At 42.1% G+C, this 24,548-nt stretch overlaps 1 protein-coding gene across 1 annotated transcript in view; it reads left to right on the forward strand.

The window, feature by feature from the left end:
- Positions 1-1,879: 1,879 nt before the first annotated feature.
- nfatc4 (nuclear factor of activated T cells 4) overlaps positions 1,880-24,548 on the forward strand; it is a gene marked incomplete at its 3' end in the record, with an annotated part of 57,345 nt that continues 34,676 nt past the window's right edge. Inside the window, exons 1-4 of the mRNA XM_034165379.1 lie at positions 1,880-2,285; positions 16,403-16,566; positions 20,222-20,737; positions 24,179-24,339. Of these exons, the coding sequence (XP_034021270.1) occupies positions 2,141-2,285; positions 16,403-16,566; positions 20,222-20,737; positions 24,179-24,339 (986 nt within the window). The remainder of the gene's footprint in view (positions 2,286-16,402; positions 16,567-20,221; positions 20,738-24,178; positions 24,340-24,548) is intronic.

The raw sequence follows: 24,548 nt of genomic DNA on the forward strand, positions 1-24,548 counted from the left end.
TTGATCAAAATATTTGCCAGATTGATGTCTTTGTTTCATCTCAAACTGACCACTGTGATGTTTTGTTTCTCTTCACCGGCATGTGAGGTCTGATATAATTTCACATTATTTCATGCTGTCATACTTGGCTCATCTACTCACACATTATTTAATGAGCGACACTCTTTTCGTTCTCCAGTCAAAGGCCTGCTGTATGTTCCTGCGGTGAAAAAGAAGTCAGCTGGTCACAGAGCCTTTGCCTGTTGGGTATCTTGGTTATGGAACAGTTTGCCATTTGAGACGAGACGGTGAGATTCTGTGGGCTTGTTTACGTCTCGGGTAAAGACTCATTTGTTTTCTTCATCAGTTATTTCATCTGACTTATCTGTGTTATCATTTTACAATTGAATTGAAAATTGAATTGAATAGTCTGTATGTACTCTCTTGCAGTGTTATTTTAACACTATGAAGTGTACTGTGTGTAGGAGACATTTTTCAACATTATGTTCAAATTTCAGGCAGCATGTTGGATTAGTGGTTAGCACTGTTTCCTCCCAGCAAGAAGGTTGTGGGTTTGATACCCACCTGTGGCCTTTCTGTGTGAGGTTTGCATGTTCTCCCCGTGGGTGTGCGTCCGTTCCCTCCGGGTTTCGGGGTATCGAGTAAGTGGGTATAGAAAATGAAAGAATGAGTTTTCCAAGTTCATTCATTGGGTGGTTAGGGGTTAGCAGTGTTGCCTCACAGCAAGAAGGTTGTGGGATCACTTCTCACACATTCTGTGTGGAGTCTGCATGTTCGCCTGTCAAAAAACTTGCTGTTGAACATCTACCCGGGAAACAGATGGAGATTATCTGATGGCTAGAATCTGGTTTGTTCACTTCACTGTATGTTAACGTACATGAACTTACACGGTCCCTTCACAATTAAATTCATTAAATTTCTACACCTGCTTTTTACAGGTAAGGGTCACGGGGGGCTGGCGCCTGTAGCCAGCAGTCAGTGGGACAATGGACAGGTTGGACAGGACGCCAGTCTGTCGCAGGGCCACGTTGACCAGCAGCCAATTTAAAGTTTTCAGTTCACTGGACCTGCAACTATTTGGAACCCACGTGAACACGTGAAGTACAAGTAAACGCCACACAGAAAGAATAAGATGGGAAATGAACTCATAACCTTCTTTATGTCACATAAGAAGGTGCTAACCACTAAGCCACCACACCGCCCAAGACACAGTTCATTAACTAAAAAACAAACAAAAAAATCACTCATTGAGATTCTCAGTGTGAATGTTTCTTCATACTATGAATTTAAAATAACCAGATGGAGAAATTTTAAAAACATTTCTCTACAATTTTTAAAATATTTTTAAAAAAATCTCTGACAAAAACATATAGTGGAATATTCATTGCTAGCTGGTGTGTAAATAAAGACAAACAAACAAACAAACCAGAGTTTAGTTTACACAGAAGAATGGCGCATTTTCTGACAATTTATATTTATTTATTTATTTATTCCCAAAAGTTCTCAGAATGACTCATCTGCATGTTCTGGAGTGTTTACTTTCTTTGCAAATAAAATCAAATAAATAAAGATTAGGTATTTCCCGACCTGTTCTAATCAGTTTCCCCAAAAAATTGTATTATTATTTTTAATGTAGTTTATTGTTGTGCAGAAGTTGAAGATTGTTGTCTTTTTTTGGCTCTCAGTGAACGAATGTGACTAAAAAAAGAGAACCAGTGGGGGGGCGGGGCGGGGGGTTTGAGTGACAGGGGGGAGGTCCTATGGGAAATGAATAACGGACCAACTGGAGCTGTGAGACCCGCCCAGCGGCAATTAAGGGTAAAGGACGCCAAAAATATTTGATAAACTCCCCCCCGAGAACGGAGGAGAAGGAGGAGGAGAAGGAGGAGGAGAAGACGGGATGGCGATGGAGCAGAAGTTTGGAATAAGTTTGAAACTCTGAGATGTTTTCACCGCAGCCTGGACCACAAGAGGTTTAAAGAACGGAGAAATATTTCAGAACCGGGCAACCATCGTGCGGGAAAAAGTTGCTGAAGTTCCACCAAAGGACTGTTTGCGCAATGGCGCGCACATAGGGCGCGCGCGCGCCGGACGCGTCCAGAGGTTCGGATCGAGGGAAAAGTCTTCGTGGCGTCCCGGGATGGGGGCCGCGCCGGGTTCGGGCTGGGAGGAGGGCGAGTTCGAGTTCAAGCTGGTGTTTGAGGAGGACCAGCGGGGGCCGAACCCGGTGCCGGCGGCCGACACGGAGAGCTCCGGGGCCCCGCGGCAGCTGGAGCCCGGCGCCGGTCAGAGCCGTGTGTGTGTGTGCGCGTGTGACATGGTCGTGTTTGTTTCAAAAAGATTTCAGATGAACACATTCAGTGTTGGTGTCGATCCGGATCTGGATTCTGATCGACTTTTTAAACTTCTGATTTGATTTAATTTTTTTACATTTTGATCTATTCTTTTTTTTTTTCCCTAAAAAAAAAAAAAAAAGATGCCCAGACATCATGAAGCTATTAAATTTATCATAATGTCAGGTCCTTCATCCGGATACAGATGAGAATTCTGGGTCGTTTATTTAAACTTTCACTGTGAGATGAGACATAAAAAGTATTTTTAGCTTGTTTTTAACATAAGTAGATCTTGTAGATCTGGATTTTCAGGTTTTTATTATTTTTTTTATTCCGATTTGATTTATTTTTGGCCAGTTAATCTGAACATAACCTTATTTACTGGATCGATCTCATCCACTTTAATGTGGATCTGGAATCTGGATAGTTTTTACTTTTTTGTTGAGACATTTGGTATTTTCCAAGACTTTAATCACATTTGAAAAAAAAAAAAAGGTTTTTACCTGATGGGGTGTAACTGTTGGTGAAATATCAACCACAATTCAACTGGTGTTGGATTGAAAAAATTAAGGTCTCATATTCTTGAAAACTTGTTTTAAATTTTGCAGCCAGTCACATCTTGTAGATGTTCACTGAGGGCGTGGCATCCTAAAAACTTTTCAAGTCTGTCACTTTAAGGGAAAAAGAGCTGCCGCTTGCCCCGCCCCCTTGTCCCTTTATACATGCACTGAGCGTGTCTCCGCCTCTCGGACCAGCTCAGTGGGCGTGTCTCCGCCTCCTGGACCAGCTCAGTGGGCGTGTCTCCCAGGACAAACAGAAGCTGAGATTTGGTGTTGTGTGACGTATGTCACGCTTGTTTCAAACGAGTCATTCCGCGGTTCAGCTTTGCTGATAGCAGAATTATTTCTGCAAACACAGACATGGTTATTGTGTTTTGGGATCTTTAACATGGAACTGCAACCATAATGTCAGTGTGAGATCAATTTTGACACAACATGATCCCCTAAAACACTTTAATTTTTTTTTTTTTTTTTTTTTTTTGGCGTGGCATTTTTCATCGTTTTGATCAAATGGTGCCTCACGTGTTTTCTGAAATTATCAAGACTATAAGGTTTTTCTAAAACTAATACACAGCGACTGCTGGATACACTTAGTGGGAACATGGAGGCTAAAATTTAGAGAAGTGGGTTTGTGAGGAAAAGGTCATAGGTTCAAGTCTTTTGTCAAACAGGCAGATTGCTGGGGTGCCCTTGAGCAAAGTCCTTCATCCACTAGAGTGTACGTGAGGCGTCAAAAAGCATTTTGTCTGCATCAGACAGAAAAATGCTGTGGAAAATTAACTCTTTTGATCGAATTCGTCACTTTTATATGCCATGAAATCTTTTGCAGATTTGGATCAGGATCCTGATGTGTTCCAGTGAAATAGGAGTAATGATCATGAAGTCGTGTTCTAAGAATTACACCCACAAACACATGAGAATGTTGTTTGTTCTAATGTAAAATCTGACCCGTAGTTCGGCCTCGGCAGAGCTGCGTGTTCTCCGAGTGCCGTCTCGTTCTGGCTGCATGTTTATGTCTACATGTAGGTCTCCCAGTATTCCTGTTTACACGTGCATGCATTCATGTGTGTGCTCGTGTGTGCGTGCCCAGACTCAATGTGTTTCTAATCAACTGTTTGTGTGTGTGTGTGTGTGTGTGTGTGTGAGTGTGAGTGAGTGCAGTTAACAGCTGCCATCTGGGAAAAGAAGCTCGGTCTCTGTGTGCTGAACATTCACCACAACCTCTGAGATGGTTTTCATTCGGCACCTCACGTCCTCACAGACACTCGCTGTCCACACGGCAAACAGCACTGACACACACCCAGGCCACAGAGGTGGACAGCAGCACAAATTACTACTCAGGAATTATTCAGGCTCGGTGACATTTCCAGGGGCGGAGTTGATTTTTTTTTTTTTTTTTTTGGGGGGGGGGGGGTTCCCAGTCAGCAGGCTGAGAATTAAAGGTGTCCAATCCATTTCTAGGCATATTAAGTACAATACTAGTGTGTTGTCTGTGGGGATCCACGGGCTTGAGATTGGGTTGTGCTTATAAAATAGGTAGCTGACATTTTTCAAGGGTGGAAATAAATTCTGTAAAGTCCGGAAAGTTTTTAGAATCTTAGACCTCAACAATTTGTAGAGGAAGAACTCAATCCTTTTATTTCTTATTAATTACGTCATTTTTTAAATGTTAATTTTCAGTCTTAGGTTCTTGATATCATATACACATTATTATTATTATTATTATATTTTATTTTATTTTACTTCTATTGTGTCATTTGATTTTTAAATGGACCACAGTGGAAATAAGTGTTTTCACTGTGTTGTGTCATCCATGTATTTTAATGTATTTGCAATTATGTACTTACATTGAACTTACTAAGTAAAATCACGCACATACGCAGACGCCACTTGACTTTTAATATATAGATGATTTACCGGCTCCTCCTGGAATGGCGTATGAATCCAGAATTTAATTATCAACATCCATTGTTCAGTGTTGTTAGCTCGTATCCGTAGTTTCTACAAAAATTTTAGTCTCATCAACTTTCCATTTTTGTGGCATTCATCCTTGACCCAAAATATAGAAACATACCAAATGACAAATGTCAGCTCTCCCCAGTTTGTCCGTGATCACAGCTGTATACACACACGCACACACACATACACACAGAGGCCACTTGACTTTTAATATATAGATGGAATACAGAGTTTTCTTCTACAAATATGATTTCTGCCACAATCTTGTTCTAAAACAGTTTATTTAGTCCTGTAGATGAGTACAAAATAAAAATAACACCCCCCATGTGACCAACGACAACAAAATACGAGGTCTGTTAGAAAGGTATCCGACCTTTTTATTTTTTTAAAAAACCATATGGATTTGAATCACGTGTGATTGCATCACACGTCATCTTTGTGTGCATGCGTGTTTTTTCACGCCTGTCGGTTGCGTCATTCGCCTGTGAGCAGACTTTATGTGAGCACTGGTCCATCCCTCTCATTGGATTTTTATTGCGAATAAATGTCTGAACGATTTGGAGCTTTGCTGCATCAATTTTTTTCCACAAACTGTGAGAGACCTCCAGGTGGACACCATTCGGAAAATTAATATGGCTTTCAGGGACGATTTTATATGGATTACACAGATTAAGGAGTGATCCAGACGGTTTAAAGACCGCCCACAGCGGCTGAGAGTGCGGCGCGCTCCCAGCCCCCTTCGACAGGTTCAAACCCCGCTTAAACAACCAGATCATTTCCAACGTGAAGGCTTTGTTGATCCAGGACATCGTCTGACTTTCACAAAAAGGCAGAAGTCGTGGACATCAGCACTTTTTCATGTTGGGGCATGTCCAGCTCATGCACAATCACGGATAATCACACGACTGAAAAGCAACCGACAGCCATCTGAAATCCACCTTTAAGCCGTCCTGTGAGACCAACACCGAGGTGGTTTTGTCCCGTGTTATGAACGGCTCCGTGGCGCATCCCTCTGCTTTTCTTTCCATGAAAAAAACTCCTGTAACGGTGGAATGTGCCGAAAAAGTGCTGATGTCCACATCTTCAGCCTTTTTGTGAAAGTCAGACGAGGTTCCGGATCAACAAAGCCTTCACGTTGGAAATGATCTGGTTGTTCCAGCGGGGTGTGAGCCTGTCGATGGGGGCTGGGAGCGCGCCACGCTCTCAGCAGTTGTGGGCGGTCTTTAAACCGTCTGGATCACTCCTTAGTCTGTGTAATCCCCATAAAATCGTCCCTGAAAGCCATATTAATTTTCCGAACGGTGTCCACCTGGAGGTCTCTCACAGTTTCTGGAAAAATTCTGATGGAAAAAAAGCCCAAATCATTCCGCCATTTCAAGACAATGAAAATCCGCCAAGGGGGTGGAGCACTCCTCACTCAAAGCATGCTCACAGGCGAATGACGCAACCGACAGGCGTGGAAAAACTCACACATGCGCATGAGGGTTCAAGCTTGTCTGACGCAATCACACGTGATTCAAATCCATATGGTTTTAGAAAAAAATAAAAAGGTCGGATACTTTTCTAACAGACCTCGTATAGCACACACGCCATCTAGTGGCAGTACCGCAGTAAGACACAGACTGAAACCTGGTTACAGCAGGATGAATATGTTAGTTTAAATGAGTCAACACCCCCAAGTCACACTAACTGTCAGAATGCTCGTAGCACGGGCCGTGGCGGAGGATTAGCAGCAATCTTCCATTCCAGCTTATTAATTAATCAAAAACCTAGACAGAGCTTTAATTCATTTGAAAGCTTGTCTCTTAGTCTTGTCCATCCAAATTGGAAGTCCCAAAAAACAGTTTTATTTGTTATTATCTATCGTCCACCTGGTCGTTACTGTGAGTTTCTCTGTGAATTTTCAGACCTTTTGTCTGACTTAGTGCTTGGCTCAGATAAGATAATTATAGTGGATGATTTTAACATCCACACAGATGCTGAGAATGACAGCCTCAACACTGCATTTAATCTATTATTAGACTCTATCGGCTTTGCTCAAAAAGTAAATGAGTCCACCCACCACTTTAATCATATCTTAGATCTTGTTCTGACTTATGGTATGGAAATAGAAGATTTAACAGTATTCCCTGAAAACTCCCTTCTGTCTGATCATTTTTTAATAACATTTACATTTACCCTGATGGACTACCCTGCAGTGGGGAATAAGTTTCATTACACTAGAAGTCTTTCAGAAAGCGCTGTAACTAGGTTTAAGGATATGATTCCTTCGTTATGTTCTCTAATGTCATATACCAACACAGAGCAGAGTAGCTACCTAAACTCTGTAAGGGAGTTAGAGTATCTCGTCAATAGTTTTACATCCTCTTTGAAGACAACTTTGGATGCTGTAGCTCCTCTGAAAAAGAGAGCTTTAAATCAGAAGTGTCTGACTCCGTGGTATAACTCACAAACTCGTAGCTTAAAGCAGATAACCCGTAAGTTGGAGAGGAAATGGCGTCTCACTAACTTAGAAGATCTTCACTTAGCCTGGAAAAAGAGTTTGTTGCTCTATAAAAAAGCCCTCCGTAAAGCTAGGACATCTTTCTACTCATCACTAATTGAAGAAAATAAGAATAACCTCAGGTTTCTTTTCAGCACTGTAGCTAGGCTGACAAAGAGTCAGAGCTCTATTGAGCTGAGTATTCCATTAACTTTAACTAGTAATGACTTCATGACTTTCTTTGCTAACAAAATTTTGACTATTAGAGAAAAAATTACTCATAACCATCCCAAAGATGTATCGTTATCTTTGGCTGCTTTCAGTGATGCCGGTATTTGGTTAGACTCTTTCTCTCCGGTTGTTCTGTCTGAGTTATTTTCATTGGTTGCTTCGTCCAAACCATCGGCATGTTTATTGGACCCCATTCCTGCCAGGCTGCTCAAGGAAGTCCTACCATTATTTAATGCTTCAATCTTAAATATGATCAATCTATCTTTGTTAGTTGGTTATGTACCACAGGCCTTTAAGGTGGCAGTAATTAAACCATTACTTAAAAAGCCATCACTTGACCCAGCTATCTTAGCTAATTATAGGCCAATTTCCAACCTTCCTTTTCTCTCAAAGATTCTTGAAAGGGTAGTTGTAAAACAGTTAACTGATCACCTGCAGAGGAATGGTCTATTTGAAGAGTTTCAGTCAGGTTTTAGAATTCATCATAGTACAGAAACAGCATTAGTGAAGGTTACAAATGATCTTCTTATGGCTTCGGACAGTGGACTTATCTCTGTGCTTGTTCTGTTGGACCTCAGTGCTGCTTTTGATACTGTTGACCATAAAATTTTATTACAGAGATTAGAGCATGTCATTGGTATTAAAGGCACTGCGCTGCGGTGGTTTGAATCATATTTGTCTAATAGATTACAGTTTGTTCATGTAAATGGGGAATCTTCTTCACAGACTAAAGTTAATTATGGAGTTCCACAAGGTTCTGTGCTAGGACCAATTTTATTCACTTTATACATGCTTCCCTTAGGCAGTATTATTAGACAGTATTGCTTAAATTTTCATTGTTACGCAGATGATACCCAGCTTTATCTATCCATGAAGCCAGAGGATACACACCAATTAGCTAAACTGCAGGATTGTCTTACAGACATAAAGACATGGATGACCTCTAATTTCCTGCTTTTAAACTCAGATAAAACTGAAGTTATTGTACTTGGCCCCACAAATCTTAGAAGCATGGTGTCTAACCAGATCGTTACTCTGGATGGCATTTCCCTGATCTCTAGTAATACTGTGAGAAATCTTGGAGTCATTTTTGATCAGGATATGTCATTCAAAGCGCATATTAAACAAATATGTAGGACTGCCTTTTTGCATTTACGCAATATCTCTAAAATCAGAAAGGTCTTGTCTCAGAGTGATGCTGAAAAACTAATTCATGCATTTATTTCCTCTAGGCTGGACTATTGTAATTCATTATTATCAGGTTGTCCTAAAAGTTCCCTAAAAAGCCTTCAGTTGGTTCAGAATGCTGCAGCTAGAGTACTGACGGGGACTAGCAGGAGAGAGCATATCTCACCCGTGTTGGCCTCTCTTCATTGGCTTCCTGTTAATTCTAGAATAGAATTTAAAATTCTTCTTCTTACTTATAAGGTATTGAATAATCAGGTCCCATCTTATCTTAGGGACCTCGTAGTACCATATTACCCCATTAGAGCGCTTCGCTCTCAGACTGTGGGCTTACTTGTAGTTCCTAGGGTTTGTAAGAGTAGAATGGGAGGCAGAGCCTTCAGCTTTCAGGCTCCTCTCCTGTGGAACCAGCTCCCAATTCAGATCAGGGAGACAGATACCCTCTCTACTTTTAAGATTAGGCTTAAAACTTTCCTTTTCGCTAAGGCTTATAGTTAGGGCTGGATCGGGTGACCCTGGACCATCCCTTGGTTATGCTGCTTTAGACGTAGATTGTGGGGGGGTTCCCATGATGCACTGTTTCTTTCTCTTTTTGCTCCGTATGCATCACTCTGCATTTAATCATTAGTGATCGATCTCTGCCCCCCTCCACAGCATGTCTTTTTCCTGGTTTTTTCCCTCAGCCCCAACCAGTCTCAGCAGAAGACTGCCCCTCCCTGAGCCTGGTTCTGCTGGAGGTTTCTTCCTGTTAAAAGGGAGTTTTTCCTTCCCACTGTTGCCAAGTGCTTGCTCATAGGGGGTCGTTTTGACCGTTGGGGTTTTTCATAATTATTGTATGGCCTTGCCTTACAATATGGAGCGCCTTGGGGCAACTGTTTGTTGTGATTTGGCGCTATATAAGAAAAAAGTTGATTGATTGATTGACATGAATGAGGTGAGCAGTGGGACATTTGTTGAATTTTTAAATTTATTTTCAATTCATGGCAGGCAATTTGATTTGACAAGCAATAAAAATAAAATGTGAATCAAAGAAGTGTTCTGCTTCTTTGCACCACTAGTGTCGTTCTTGGTAGAAAATCTTTGCACATGTGCAAGTTCATAATTCTGCTCTGTTTTGGAAAACAGACGTGTGTGATTGTGTTTACAAAAAAGTAGAACCAAAACAGTAAAACAGGTGAATTTGGGCTAGTCAGCCTGTAAGTGGGCGTGGCTTCACTAAAAAAGTTTAGTTTTAAGCCAAAATGAAGTGAAAGTGAGAGAAACGTGACCCAGTACCTTTAACCACACGAAGAAGGAAAAACCAAATAAGTTGTCAGAATTTAAAGAAAATAATCATTTTAGTCAATTTAAAGGATTCAACCAAAATTAAAGTACAGAGAACTTGATTTATTTGAGTTGAATCAACTTGAACAGAACACTTGGGGAGTTGTTGGCCTGGAGTGTTAAACAGCAGGTTCTCAGTTCAATTCCCTGTCAGACAGAAATCTCAACTTCAGCAATCCCCAAATTGCTACGGTTGTTCAGTTGAGTGCCTTGCACGGTGGCACGTGGTCATTGGTGTGTGAATGGATGAATGTGAGGCCTCTGCAAGATAGAGATGGAGTTCATTTACCCTTTAAATGAGCATGATGATGCCGTAAAGTGATTAAATGTGTTGTGGTATGACAGACAGAAGCAGTTGGGTATTGATCCAGTGACCTTCTGCTCTCATTAATTTTTCATGTACCATAATGTCCCCGGAAGTCAAAATGTCTGAAGACCAGCTTTTAATCTGGAAGGTCATTTAATGTTTTTCTTTTTTTTTTTTTTTTTGGTTTACTGAGGCAGATCAGATGGTACACAAGCTGGAATCAAACTACCAAAAACAAAATAAAATAAAAAATAGATAAAAATAAAAAATAACATGGGTTATAGGTGCCATATTTTCTGGAATTGTGCTTTGGGACCTCCTGTGACTTAAATACAAAAAAAATAATAAATCACACTTTCATTCATAATAATAATAATTATTATCTTGACTCTTTAGGGCGGCGCAGTGGTTTAGTGGTTAGCACTGTTGCCTCACAGCAAGAAGGTCATTGGTCCGATTCCCACCTGTGGCCTTTTTGTGTGGAGTTTGCATGTTCTCCCTGTGTCTGTGTGGGTTTCCTCTGGGTGCTCCGGCTTCCTCCCACATCCAAAGACACGCAGGTTAGGTGGACTGGAAACTTTAAATTGTCTGTAGGTGTGAATGTATTTGTCTTTTTTGTGTCCCTGTCCCCTGTGGCGTCCTGTCCAGGGTGAACCCGCCTCACACCCTGTGACTGCTGGGTTAGGCTCCACCCCCCCCATGGCCCTTAATTGGAGTAAGCGGTTAAAGATGAGTGAGTGAGTGATATTGACTCTTTATATGAGACTTTCCCAGAAACCAAAGCACTAAACAAAATAAACACTAATAATAAGACAAAAAAAAAAAATGACAATAAAAGTTACCGTACAACAATGAACAAAAAACCCCACATTAAAGCACAGAATAAAATTTCAATTTATATACACTCAACAAAAATATAAATGCAGCACTTTTGGTTTTGCTCCCATTTTGTATGAGATGAACTCAAAGATCTAAAACTTTTTCCACATACACAATATCACCATTTCCCTCAAATATTGTTCACAAACCAGTCTAAATCTGTGATAGTGAGCACTTCTCCTTTGCTGAGATAATCCATCCCACCTCACAGGTGTGCCATATCAAGATGCTGATTAGACACCATGATTAGTGCACAGGTGTGCCTTAGACTGCCCACAATAAAAGGCCACTCTGAAAGGTGCAGTTTTGTTTTATTGGGGGGGGATACCAGTCAGTATCTGGTGTGACCACCATTTGCCTCATGTGCAGTGCAACACATCTCCTTTGCATAGAGTTGATCAGGTTGTCAATTGTGGCCTGTGGAATGTTGCTCCACTCCTCTTCAATGGCTGTGCGAAGTTGCTGGATATTGGCAGGAACTGGTACATGCTGTCGTATACGCCGGTCCAGAGCATCCCAAACATGCTCAATGGGTGACATGTCCGGTGAGTATGCCGGCCATGCAAGAACTGGGACATTTTCAGCTTCCAAGAATTGTGTACAGATCCTTGCAACATGGGGCCGTGCATTATCCTGCTGCAACATGAGGTGATGTTCTTGGATGTATGGCACAACAATGGGCATCAGGATCTCATCACGGTATCTCTGTGCATTCAAAATGCCATCAATAAAATGCACCTGTGTTCTTCGTCCATAACAGACGCCTGCCCATACCATAATCCCACCGCCACCATGGGCCACTCGATCCACAACACTGACATCAGAAAACCGCTCACCCACACGACGCCACACACGCTGTCTGCCATCTGCCCTGAACAGTGTGAACCGGGATTCATCCATGTAGAGAACATCTCTCCAATGTGCCAAACACCAGCGAATGTGAGCTTTTGCCCACTCAAGTCGGTTACGACAACGAACTGGAGTCAGGTTGAGACCCCGATGAGGACGATGAGCATGCAGATGAGCTTCCCTGAGACGGTTTCTGACAGTTTGTGCAGAAATTCTTTGGTTATGCAAACCGATTGTTTCAGCAGCTGTCCGAGTGGCTGGTCTCAGACGATCTTGGAGGTGAACATGCTGGATGTGGAGGTCCTGGGCTGGTTTGGTTACACGAGTCTGCGGTTGTGAGGCTGGTTGGATGTACTGCCAAATTCTCTGAAACGCCTTTGGAGACGGCTTATGGTAGAGAAATGAACATTCAGTACACGAGCAACAGCTGGTTAACATTCCTGTTGTCAGCATGCCAATTGCACGCTCCCTCAAATCTTGGGACATCTGTGGCATTGTGCTGTGTGATAAAACTGCACCTTTCAGAGTGGCCTTTTATTGTGGGCAGTCTAAGGCACACCTGTGCACTAATCATGGTGTCTAATCAGCATCTTGATATGGCACACCTGTGAGGTGGGATGGATTATCTCAGCAAAGGAGAAGTGCTCACTATCACAGATTTAGACTGGTTTGTGAACAATATTTGAGGGAAATGGTGATATTATGTATGTGGAAAAAGTTTTAGATCTTTGAGTTCATCTCATACAAAATGGGAGCAAAACCAAAAGTGTTGCGTTTATATTTTTGTTGAGTGTAAGTGTTTTTCCTCTGCAAGAGGATTTTTTTATAACAGGTGTGACTTATATACCGGAAAATATAATAGTTATATCAACAAAGTTCACAGCTTTTACAATAATGCAGTTGTTCCAGTGTGTTATTCTGAAAGAAGAAATTTGCTGTATTAGTTCCCCGAATCCTCCTGGATGTTAAGTGTCCATGATAAAGACTCTGGACTCCAGTACACACACACACGTCGTAACCCCACTGAGGAACAGTGGACTCTGTGCCAAATCTGCTCTGAGTTTTGTTTGTTGAATATTAGGTTTTTGTATTTGAAATTGGTAAACCGTACTAACTTGAATAATTTAATTTAGCTGCAATCAAATGTAAAACTAACGTCAATTATTTCAAGTACATATAACTTTTTACTTTTGAGATCATCAGCTTAATAAAATAAAGTGCTGTATAAATTAATTTACTACTGCTCCTACTACTAATTGGTTAATTAAAATTGAGGCAGTCATTTCCATAAGGTGTTTTTAAGATCTGCTTGCATATTAGGTTTTACACTGCAGCAATACATTAAGTACAATTCTACAACGTTAAAAGTTATACTGAAAAGTTTGAGGATCTCTAACATCACAGTAATGGGTTACGTACACGGAAAAAGAGAGAAAACTTAATTAAACTTCTTCAATTCGTAACACCCAAATTAATTTATTGTGTTCAAATTCACCCTCTGTGGTCCTGCATCCATATATGGGGCATCAGTTTTTTTTAAAAAACTGCTTCCAATTCAAGGTCAGGTCTTCAGAGCTTATCAAGTTGATGAAAGTATCATTCACTTATCTTCAACCACTTATTGGGGATCAGGTCGGGGGGGCAGTAGCTCCAGCCGGGGACCCTAAACTTCCCTTCCTCAGGCCACATTAACCACCTTTGACTGGGGGATCCCGAGGCGTTTCCAAACCAGTGTGGAGATATAATCTCTCCACCTAGTCCTGGGTCTTCCCCGGGGTCTCCTCCCAGATGGATGTGCCTGGAACACCTCCCTAGTGAGGCACCTAGGGAGCATCCTTACCAGATGCCTGAACCACCTCAGCTGGCTCCTTTCAATGCAGAGGAGCAGCGGATCTACTCCAGGCTTCTCATGGATCACTGAAGTTCTCACCCTATCTCTAAGGGAGACACCAGCCACCTTCCTGAGGAAGCCCATGTCGGCTGCTTTTACCCACGATCTAGTTCTTTCAGTCGTGACCCAACCCTCATGACCATAGGTGAGAGTAGGAACGAAGATTGACCAGTAGATCGAGAGCTTCACCTTTGGCTCAGCTCCATTTTCGTCACAATAGTACGGTAGAGCGAATGTAACCCCGCCCCTGCTGTGCCAATTCTCCGGCCAATCTCACGGTCCATCGTTCCCTCACTCGTGAACAAGACCCCAAGGTGCTTGAACTCCTTTACTTGGGGCAAGACCTCATTCCCAACCAAACGCTGTGTTCGGTCCGTCTGCTCGCACTCGCCTCAGTCTTCACACAAACATCTGAAATGATAGTTTTATGTGCAATAACCAAAGAAAGCGTTACCTCAGCCCTGCAGCTTTAATCACTTGGAAACATTTTGTTGCCAGGAAACATTTCAAGAGATTTTTCACTCCGAGTCTTAATTTGCTGGCAGTTTCTGTTGTGTATCTGCATTGCCCCCCCCCCCAAAAAAAATTGCCTGTATGGCTGGTTGCCACCGTGCAACAGTCATCTGCTGGAGTCTCGCTCATTACACACTAACTACTGGTTGGCTCCACATGGAGGCTGAGCCCGGCGGCAAACCGCACCACGGCCTCCGGGGGTCGCATTCACATCTGGATGGTTGTTTGGCGCCCTTGCAAGAAATCTTGGAAAAACAAGTTTTGTAATTGAGAAAAAAGACTCAAACAAGCAAAATGTTGGGTTCTCGAACACGGGGAAGTCTTTGAATGATTTATTTTAGTAAGAGTCAAAAATCCAGATAACCAGTCCAAATCAGGTTTTTAAATCCAGTTCACTGTTAGTGTGAAGAGGTTTAACTCAGGCAAGGATCAGAATTCAGTTCAACAGTGGCTACAAATACTTACTCGTATACACAAAAATGCTTTGTTATTGAACATAACTTAAACAAGCATAAAAAAAGATTTTTAAATGTTCACCCTTTACTAACTACAACATGTTTGTCCAAAATTGCACACAATTTAAAAACAGTTGGACATACATTGACACTGATCTGAAAATGAACAGTTTGATGGTAAAACTGGAATTGCAACATGTAATTTATTCTGACTTAAGTGAATAAACATAAGTATTGTTTATGACTGATTGATAGACGGGCTTTATTGAACACAGGGAGGTGATGGTCTAGTGGTTAATCGTTGGGCTTCAGACTAGAGGATCCTTGATTCAAACTGGACAATCATGACCTTAATCCCCTAGTTGCTCCCGGTGTGTAGTTAGCGCCTTGCATGGCAGCAGCCTGACATTGGTGTGTCTGTGTGAATGGGTGAATGTGAGGCATCATTGTAAAGTGCTTTGAGCTTCTGATATACATGGAAAAGCGCTAGAACCCGACCAATATGGATTTTTTTGAGGCCGATGCCGATAACGATATTTGGATTAAAAAAATGCCAATAATCAATAAATCGGCTGATTTGCAGATAGCCGATATTGAATCTGAATGTTTCAACCTCTTAGCAGTAAACAAAAGTTTTTCATGCTAGAATAAGGTCTACACAATGTGGGCTTAATAAAAAGCGTGACCGACGCAATGAAACACATTTGACACATTACTACATAAACTGAGTTAATCAAACTGAATTGAACTGAAACAGGAGAAATGTGGAGTGAATGTAATCACAAAGTTATTACAAACAACATCCTTATAAACTTAGTTGTATGCTTTTGTCAGCCGATCAGTGCAGTGTGACGGTGAACAACGGGGGTTTGTGATTTAAGCAGACACATTTAAGCAGGGGTGTAAGCAGCTCTCAGTTCAGTGGAGTCAGATCTCCATCTACTGGACAAACGGTGCAAGGACATTTTACATTGCCGACAAACATTATTTCAGTAACTGTTCTGTTTATGAGAAATTATTGTCATTCTAGCGGCAAAATTTTGGCCGATAGTGAGTACTTTGAAAAGGGCCTATATCGGCCGATAATATCGGCCGGCTGATATATCGGTCGGGCTCTAATTTTCACACACACACACTTTGCACTGGGATACCAATTAAACAACTGCAAATTTTAAAGAAGACAATGTTCATATGGCTGTGGGTATTTTAGTATTGCGTTAGAATTTATGTATGTATTTTTTGGTTGAAAAGGGGCTGAGTAATATTATGCTACAAACTGTAATATGTAATATGAATTGACTGTGCACCCAAAGACAAAACTAGTGCAGCACACAAAAGAATGCATGCGTAAGAAAATAAAATTGCTGGTACAAAAAAAAAATTTCAATAAAAATTTCCTCACATTCAGTTTGATATATATTTTTCTCGGTTACAGATGTCCACTTGCAGCCTGCCACTCATGCAGCCCAGTCAATCAGCATTCCCAGTCCGCCACCCTCTGCCAATCAGCGGGCTGGGATGCATTCCCCGCCCCCTCGGAGGGCTCTGGCCAGAGAGTTCAGCGGGACGTACGAGAGTCTGCCAGCGCGCTCGGTTCAGGTAGAACGGTGTTTAACGAGAGTGTTTAGCGAGAGCTTCACATCTTATCTGATCTATTATTCCTGTTCAATACTTTTTCTTTTACATGGACAATATGACGTCATTACAACACCAGATGTTAAAGGGTGCAGGAGGTGTCAGGATCTGTCTTCCTACTTAATGTGCTCGCAACCTTGGGTTAGGGTTAGGGTGGGTGCAGGGTTTGGGTGTGTGCAGGTTGAGCCGTGTTATTTGTTCAGCCATCCTCTGTGAAATAACCTGACTTTGGAGAGAAAAATCCAATTTGACCCTCCAGAACTCCACAGGAGGCTTACGAAGTCTCGTCACCAAACAAGACCTCGAGTCGACGTCTGGCCTTTTACTCTTTCTAACCCTTCTCCTAACGTGAACCCTAACCACCCAGACCCCCCCCCAACACACACACACACACACATACATACACATCCCTGCATTTTGTGCTTCCATCACCAAATGAATTTGTGCTCCCGTCATGAAAGAAGGGGCATTTTCGTGCTGAGAGCACGAATCATAGATTAATTTACTTCGCGTGATGTCATCATGAAATGGCGTGAGCGTGGGTTGCCTCGTGGGTATCGAGCTCATCCACCTGCTGACTTCTAGTGGGATGAACCCCAGACAGTGCACTCTGTTGGTGGGAACAGAAAGACATTTTTTAGTGTCACAGTCACTCTACATTCTGACAACCACACTGAGAAAAAGGCCGTTAGAGTCTCGCGCCCTTTAGCTGTTTCTCAGCACTGATTTACTTTGTATCTCTGGCGACTGTTTCGGATTGATCACGTGATGCTGCCACGCGTCGTTGTGATGTCATTGTCGCTGCTGAGCGAGGCTGCTTTTCTCCCCCCATTCCCCCTATTGACGTATCCCATAATCCCTTGTGTGCCAGAGAGTCGCTGCAGTCGACAACATATAGAATCAACACGATGACTGTTGTAAATTAATATTATATTACAAAAATGTATTTTTTTATGCTTTTCGTCACATTAATAAGAGACTGCTGCATGATACCCTGAAAACTTGCTAAAACAATTATAACAAATAATAGAGCTGAAACAACTAATCGAGTTAATCATTTAAAATCGATTATTAAAATAGTTGTCAACTAATTTAGTCATTGATTAGTTGCTAAATAACTTTGTTTTACCGCAAATGTTTCGTTTCTTCCATATAATCAACCGAGCTTTGCTTTGAATCTTGAACCAATGAAGGAGTGCTTTGAGCTGCTGCTTCTTGGTTTCATTTGTTATATTTCACTTTATCTTCATTTTTCTCTACTAAAACCCTAAAGAGCATATGTCTGTGAGGAATATTTACCATTATGTTAAACTGACCCGTTAACGGTCTTCTGAAACAGTTGATAGATGTATTTTATGCTAACGCCGATGCTAACGCATTAGCATGTCTATGGCATTTCATTGTTAAAGTTAGCATTAAGCTGCTGGCATTTCAGCATGTTTGTGCATTTGTTTTCTGTATAATAATTAATGGCTCAGCGTTTGTTGTCGTAAAAGAGTCAAATGTATTACAAATTACATTTTTTAATTAATTTTTTATTTATATATTAATAATAACAATAATAATGGTAATAATAACTAATAATGCTACAGTACAATTTTAGAGAAGGAGACATGAGTCACGTGTCATTGTGAAATGACCACATAGTTTACAAGTTATACAGAGAATGTGTTATGTGTCGGACGCAGCTCGGAGAACCGACCAGCGTTTGAAGGACCCAGTATGAAATAAGCAGAGCACGGTACAAAGGCTAACTGAATTTAATACATAACAGTGATAATATAACAAAGATAATATAACAAAAAGGTGCGGCCTGGCGTGGTGCGCTCCCAGCAGTGCTAACGGTCCGGAGCCAGAAGCTGTTTCGGACCCAAGGACCCCGCCGACACCCCCCAGGTGGCCGCAACAACCGAGTCTGTGAAAGAAGGAACCATTATGTGAGTCCACACTCTACACACAGAACACTTAAAGGTGTACAAACAGCAAACACTTCCTGGCTTGATTACAGATCAGCTTCCCAACCTGCAGGCATGGAACATCCAGTTCACAAAACTCCACCGCAGTGGAAGCTGATACATGACTAACATACAGCTCAATACAATAAGGTGTGAGGGACACCACATTTACTGACTGTATAACTGTTAGTCACAAAATCCAACGTACCTCAGGAAGTGTGCTGACGAGCGTGAGACCTCACCCCCTCCTCTTTCACAGACTGTGCATCAAACCTGGACGTTTCTCAGCATCCGCTGTTGATGAGATGGCTCCCAAGACGACGATCTCACCCGTCTGGTCACAAGGTCGCGTCTCTGGCAAATACACACTGTGCACTCCAGTCTTAAATGCCAACATGCTCCAATCCATCCAGATGCACCTCAGCTGTGAGTCCTGACGAGTCGCAGGTGATCAGGGTGAGGTCCTGACAGCCTCAGCAACACAGCCACTCAGTCCCAAATGCACGCCACCTGGGAGGAAAACCAAAAAACAGAAACAAACCGGCAGCCAGGCCCCCCCAGCCATATAACAGAATGTTGCACATATAATGAGTCAGGCTACAGTTTTTCATTTAGGTTTTATGGTTAACTGGTTATGCTAATTACTCATTTGCAGCAACAAAAACACCTCTTATTTCACCATATATTTTATAACATTTATATGTTTCAATGTTGTTTTATGGCAACTCAGCACTTTGATAAAGCAATGCCATTTGAAATAATTATTTTTGTTCTTTATTATAAACTGTTTTATTCTTTATTATTTTATATTTCAACAGCCAAGGGACATTTGACGATTTGTTGATTTTCAAGTATTTTAAGTTTTCAAATAATGTTCTGTTGTTAAATAAAGTGATGAAAGGAGACAAAAATTGTTTCCCTGGCACATTTTTAAAAAATTCCCCGCTAATCCGATGAATCGATTAATCGTGTCGAAACCCCATCAGATTCATCAATGATCCATATAATCGTTTGTTGCAGCCCTAACAAATAATCCGTGTCTGCTACGTTTAATCTGTGTGGAATTTAATAAGCGCAAACTGAATTTCAGACATATTATATATATTAGTCTGGAACAAAGAGGACAAACAGTGTTGTAAAGAACAATAATCAGGACGTTAAAAAGCAAACTTCACTTTCCCCCAAAACGACATGATCAGGAAGCGATTGTAGCTCACAGCAGCTCCTATTGAAAATAACGGAGAGACAGACTGTGATTCTCACGTTTACATAAAATAAACACAATAACAACGTCTATAAACCCAGAGAATATATTCATGAGAGTTTTAGGCACAATATAAAAATAGTTTTATGTTGCGATGTTAATGGTGTTGTCTCTGTGCAGTGGTTAAAGTGCAGCGTGATCAGAGTGTCTCAATGCAGTTCTCAGTGTTACTGAGATCTCGCAGCACGGCGAACTCTCCGAGGTTTTGCGGGATTTGAAACGTCAATAGGGCGAATGTGCACAAATCAAAATAAACCCTGTGACTAATCCCGTCAACATGCTTTTATCCATGAATTGTTGTTTAATACAAATTATTGTTCATTGTTTTTCTGTTGAAAGTCATTTTTCTGCTCTCTAAACGGTGCGTGTGTGTAATTCTGTTGTTCTGCCTCACGTACAGGTGTCTGAGTCCCGTGTAGTCGAGTGTCCAAGCATCCAGATTACCACAATCTCCCCCGAGGATGACCCACCACCCACAATTCCCAGCTACTGGGACATGGGGGGCGGTGGTGGTGGTTGGGACAGAGAGCGCCTCTACCTACCCCTTCTGGACCCCTTTGCTTATCGCGATGGATGCCCTGGCTCTCTCAGCCCAAGCCCCACCTCCAGCCCCTCCTCACGTGGCTGGCTCAGCCCCGCTTCCAGTTGTGATTCGCTGTTGGTGGAGGAGGAGGAGTTAACCGAGGCCACTGTCAGTTTTGGGCTCTCGCCGACCTCCAGGCCGACCTCCCCCGGGGGTAAGAAGCGCCGAAACTCCCCCCTGGCCTCCCCCTGTACATCACGGAGGGGCAGCTACTCAGAGGAGCTCCAGGGGTGCAACCTTGAAGGAGGAGACCCTGCCTTTCAGTCAAAAGTGCCACCCAACAGTTGTGAGCTCAGCATCCCTCAGAAAACCAGAAAGACGTCTTTGGAACAGGTAAAGTTTCTCCACGACCCTCATTCGTCCAAAAAGTGACAAAATTAATAATTTTTCAAAATATTATTTGTATGCAGGGCTCATTGAACAGTTCCCCCTGGATGATTTAATTTGGGCCCTGGTAGGTTGGGTTTTTAAAATGAATTTCTAGCATTTGAAAACTTGTAAAAATAACAAAATTTAAAAGTTTCCACTAAAACTACTTGTCTTACTGAAAAATGTTTTATATTTAAAAATCCAATAATAATCTCATCTTCAACCGCTTACTCCAGTCAAGGGTCATGGTGGGGGGTCTCGCTTTGTGAGTACAGAGATTGGATGGCCCTGAGAAGGGAGCCCCTCACTCCATACTCCCGCAGCACCTCCCACAGTATCTCCCGGGGTACCCGAATATCCGTCTTCTCCAATTTCAGAAAACACATGTAGACTGGATGGGCATACTCCCCGGCCCCCTCCAGGATCCTTACGAGAGTGAAAAGCTGGTCGGTTGTTCCACGACCAGGACAGTCGTGGAACCCACATTGTTCCTCTTCAATCAAAGTGTAGTGTGATGCCCCTGTAGTAGGCACACACTTTCTGGTCCCCCTTTTTTACATATGGGGACCACCACCCCAGTTTGCCACTCCTTAGGCACTGTCCCAGATCTCAACACAATGTTGAAGAGACGTCTCATCCTAGCCAATCCTTCCACACTCAAAGCCTTCACCATTTCTGGACGGATCTTATCAACCCCCGGGACCTTGCTACTGTGGAGTTGTTTGACTACCTCAGTGACTTCCACCAGGGAAATTGATGATAATCCCCCCCATCCACTGCTTTGCCTCCCCCACAGCAGAGGTTGCTGCCCTTCAGGCCTGGCAGTACTTGAAACTGCCTCCGGAGGCCGCTGAGATAACATATCCAGGAATGACTCGTTCTTCAGTTGGAGGGCTTCCGTGACCACCGGTGTCCACCACGGTGTTCAAGGGTTGCCGCACCTTGAGGCGCATAAGACCTTCAGGCCACAGCTCTCCGCTGCAGCTTCAGCAATGTCAGCTTTGAACATTGCCCATTCTGGTTCAATGCCCCAACCTCCACAGGGATGCTAGAAACGCTCCACCGGAGGTGTGAGTTGTCGGACAGTGGGCTCCTCCAGATGTTCCTAGTTCAACCGCACTCCCCTGGGTGTACCAGGTCTGTCCAAAGTCCTCCCCATCCTCTGATCCAACTCACCACCGGATGGTGATCAGTTGAAAGCTCTACCCCTCTCTTGACCTGAGTGTCCAGAATACGCAACCGCACATCAGATGAAACGATCACAAAATCGATTGTCAAACTTCAGCCTAGCATGCTGTGGTACCATGTAGACTTATGAGCATCCTTATGTTCAAAGGTGGTGTTCATTATGGACAGTCCGTGACCAGCACAGAAGTTCAAGTTCAGTTTATTCTTTGTCCTTCAAAGGGCAATTTATGTGCAGCAGGACTATACATACATAAAAGACACCATAAAACGTACGACGCAAACCACACAACAGTACAACTGCAGATATAAAAAGAGTTACTAACCAAGCAGCTATAGTAATAAATAAATAAATAAAATGTCAAATTACTGCTTGGGTTTAGATCAGGGAGGCTGGTCCTCCTAATCACGCCAGTAGGCATGTGAATTTTATCACTGACAACGGTTCGATACGCACCTCGATACACTACCAGCGATATGATACGTATTTGATGACGATTCAGTTCCTCACATTGTGATATGATGCAATTTGGTGCGATACGATTAGGGATGGGTATTGATAAGATTTTATTGATATCGATGCCATTATCGATTCTGCTTATTGATCCGATTCTTTATCGATTCCCTTATCTTATATCTATTTTGAATTTTCTGTGCACTAAAAGTAGGCTTTGCAGGTTTTCTATGTCAACAACAATTTACTGAGTCTTAAAGTAAATAAAAATCAAATTGGTCACTGGATCTTTGATCTCTGGACATAAATAAAAATCAGTCAAATCTGTACATAGTCACTGCACACACTCTCTTGTCCCCCTTTGGCTGTAGGTGGTGGATCATTGATCTTTGGACATAAATAGAAATAAACAAAATATATTTTTTTTTTTCCCAAAGCATTTCCTTTCAGATTTTACTGACACAAATGGAACTCCATAGACTCTGAGCTGAGCTCTTCAGCTGGCTGCGCTGCACCTCAGGATGTACAGTTGTATGCAAAAGTTTGGGCACCCCTGATAATTTTCATGATTTTCCTTTATAAATCATTGGTTGTTTGGATCAGAAATTTCAGTTAAATATATCATATAGCAGATGAACATACTGATATTTGAGAAGTAAAATGAAGTTTCTAGTATTTAGAGAAAGTGTGCAATAATTACTTCAACAAAATGGGGCAGGTGCATAAATTCGGGCACCCTTGTGATTTTATTGATTTGAATACATTTAGCACTAATTATTGAAACACAACATTGATTTGGTAAGCTCATTGACTCTTGACCTCCTTACACAGTTGAATCCAATCATGAGAAAGGGTATTTAAGGTGGCCACAAATGTTTCCCCTCTTTGCATCTCTTCTAAAGAGTGGCAACATAGGGGCCTCTAAATAACTCTCAAATGACCTGAAAACAAAGATTTTTCAACATCATGGTTTAGGGGAAGGATACAAAAAGCCATCTCAGAGATTTCAGTTGTCAGTTTCCACTGTGAGTAACATAGTGAGGAAATGGAAGACCGCAGGCACAGTACTAGTTAAGGCCCAAAGTGGCAGTCCAAAAAAAATCTCAGATAAGCTGAAGCGAAGGATGGTGAGAACAGTCATAGTCAACCCACAGACCTGCTCTGCTCCAAAGACCTATAACATGATCTTTCTGCAGATAGTGTGCAGATAGTGTGATAGTGCTGCAGATAGAGAAACTCCGCCCCTCAAGGTTTAATGCCCAGATGACCGACCTTGAGAATTAATGCTGACCGAAATCTGCGTGGGTCTTTGGAGCTGTGCACTTAGTGCCACAAAACAGAGGATATTATTATAATTATTATTATTTTTATTATTGTTACTATTTCCTTTACCTGATTTACACCTTCAGTTTGCGCACCGGCTGGTGCTCGCTGATGGGCCCTCCACCCAGGCCTGGCTCCAGAATGTGTGACCCTTAATTGGAGTAAGTGGGAATAGAAAATAGATGGATATTCAAAAGGTGCAGGATCTTGACCTATATAGCATGTGTTGCTTGTGCCTCAGTGTAATGTCAATTAAAAAGTACAAAAAAATATGCAAAAAAGTGCAGTGTACTGCAGTACTGCAGTGTGAATATTTTAGTCTACACTTCAGAGATATGTTTAAAATCTGATATATATATATATATATATATATATATAATATGCGCGTTGTCTTGCAAATGAAAAGCAAAAATGGAAAAGTGTTTTGGTTTTTTTTGTTAAAGTTGTCTCCCAGGGAGGTGGATCAGGAGCAGGCTCCGTGCCCACTGCCAGAGTCCAACCAGACCAGGAGAGAGGCGCCGTCACTGGGCATGGACTACCTGTCTGTGCCGCCGGTCCCAGGCTGGGGCAGGACGCGGGCCAGCGCACACAGCCCTCTGTTCAGGCAAGCTTCAGCTGATTTTTCCTCAGATGATAACAAAAAGTTGGAATTTGTAGACTTTTTTTTGCACGTTGGAGCATTTACGAGGTCTGTCCAAAAAGTATCGGACCTTTTTATTTTTTTCAAAAACTATATGGATTTGAATCACGTGTGATTGCATCAGCCAAGCTTGAACCTTCGTGCGCATGCGTGAGTTTTTTCACGCCTGTTGG

This window comes from Thalassophryne amazonica, unplaced genomic scaffold (genome assembly GCF_902500255.1).
Source record: "Thalassophryne amazonica unplaced genomic scaffold, fThaAma1.1, whole genome shotgun sequence".
Classification (NCBI taxonomy): Eukaryota; Metazoa; Chordata; class Actinopteri; order Batrachoidiformes; family Batrachoididae; genus Thalassophryne; species Thalassophryne amazonica.